Source organism: Delphinus delphis, chromosome 16 (assembly GCF_949987515.2).
Source record: "Delphinus delphis chromosome 16, mDelDel1.2, whole genome shotgun sequence".
In the NCBI taxonomy this organism is placed as follows: domain Eukaryota; kingdom Metazoa; phylum Chordata; class Mammalia; order Artiodactyla; family Delphinidae; genus Delphinus; species Delphinus delphis.
This window is the reverse complement of record NC_082698.1, coordinates 18700978-18702175: the sequence shown is the minus strand read 5'-3', so window position 1 is coordinate 18702175 and position 1198 is coordinate 18700978. Positions and strand designations below refer to the sequence as shown.

The window sequence follows — 1198 nt, the reverse complement described above, 5'->3', positions numbered from 1 at the left end:
ACTGGTAACCAATTTTTGGGGGTCAGGTTCCAACAGGTCTCTGGGTTTAAGGGAGTCAAGTCTATGCTGAAGGTGGAGAGGGAGAAGAGAACATAAAAACTAACTTTAGTTTCCACACCACAAGGCATTTGTGCCAAGGTGGCTACTGTGTGTCAGTATCAAGGAACCCCCTCCTTCCTGGGAACCAAGAGGAAGTCTCTCAAAACCAGACGGGAAAGGTGTTTTTCTCCCATGTCAATCCAGCTTCAGAGACAATCTATTAGTGACATGTGCTCTTCCCCCAAAAAACAACAATGAAGTGTTCTGTATGCTAACAACATAGCTTAAAAAAAAAAAAAGTAAAACAAAATTCTGCATTTTTATAAAACTTGATAAAAAATAGTATTTCAAACTGTACAGTCACCAGAAGTACACAGTTATCAAAAATGCACACTTCACTTGGCATCTCCAGCACCTTCAGCTTTCTGTGCCTGGTCTGTTTTGGCATCTCCATTTTCTGCAGGATTATTCCCATCCTTGCCAGCATCAGCTTTCCCCTTTTTCCCTTTGGGTACCTTCTCTCCCTTCTTTGCAGGGGCCTTTTTAGGCTTGGGCTCTGGCTTTGGAGGAACAGGTTTAGCAGATAACCTTGCAGATCTTCTCTGTGGTTCATCCTTCACCTTGGTTTTATCTCCTTTAGCATCCCCTTCAGCCTTTCTCTTGGGCATGGTGGCGACGGCGGCGGGACGTATGCACTGGACACGGGGATGCAGTGGCGCGCGGCTTTGGCCAGTCCAAGGGTCGCTCTCGCCTCTTCTTCCCTTGTATCTTCTAATAGGTTATTTTGTATATGTGAAGTCTGTTGCTTTCTGCAATAGGTATCAATCAAGGTCGGGTCAGAAGAGAGAAACAGAAACAATTAACACAGATTATTTCATACAACTAATTGCTAACTGATATAAAGGTGTTAAGTGGGTAACTGAAAAGATGAAAAAAGAACACCAAGGTGTCACAGAGGAAGGCCCTTCAGGAAGTGGCTACTGCCCATAGGGTAAAAAGGGAAGAGGATGAAGTTATTAATTCTAGAAGTTTGGGGTGGGGTCCTGCAGAGCTGACACTTGGACTTTGAGGAGGGGTCTGCTGGGCTGGTGCTGGCCTCTCCAAGCTCAGAGAAAGGGCCTATGGGAAGTGGACTTCTGAGGAGAGGACATGGACTGGC

General features: G+C 45.5%; 1 protein-coding gene across 1 annotated transcript; it reads right to left on the bottom strand.

The window, feature by feature from the left end:
• Nucleotides 1-265: 265 nt before the first annotated feature.
• Nucleotides 266-797, bottom strand: LOC132439291 (non-histone chromosomal protein HMG-17). Its single transcript, XM_060033563.1, has one exon. It carries the CDS (start codon nucleotides 705-707, stop codon nucleotides 435-437), a length of 273 nt encoding a protein of 90 aa, XP_059889546.1. The 5' UTR covers nucleotides 708-797; the 3' UTR covers nucleotides 266-434.
• Between the last annotated feature and the right edge of the window lie 401 nt (nucleotides 798-1198).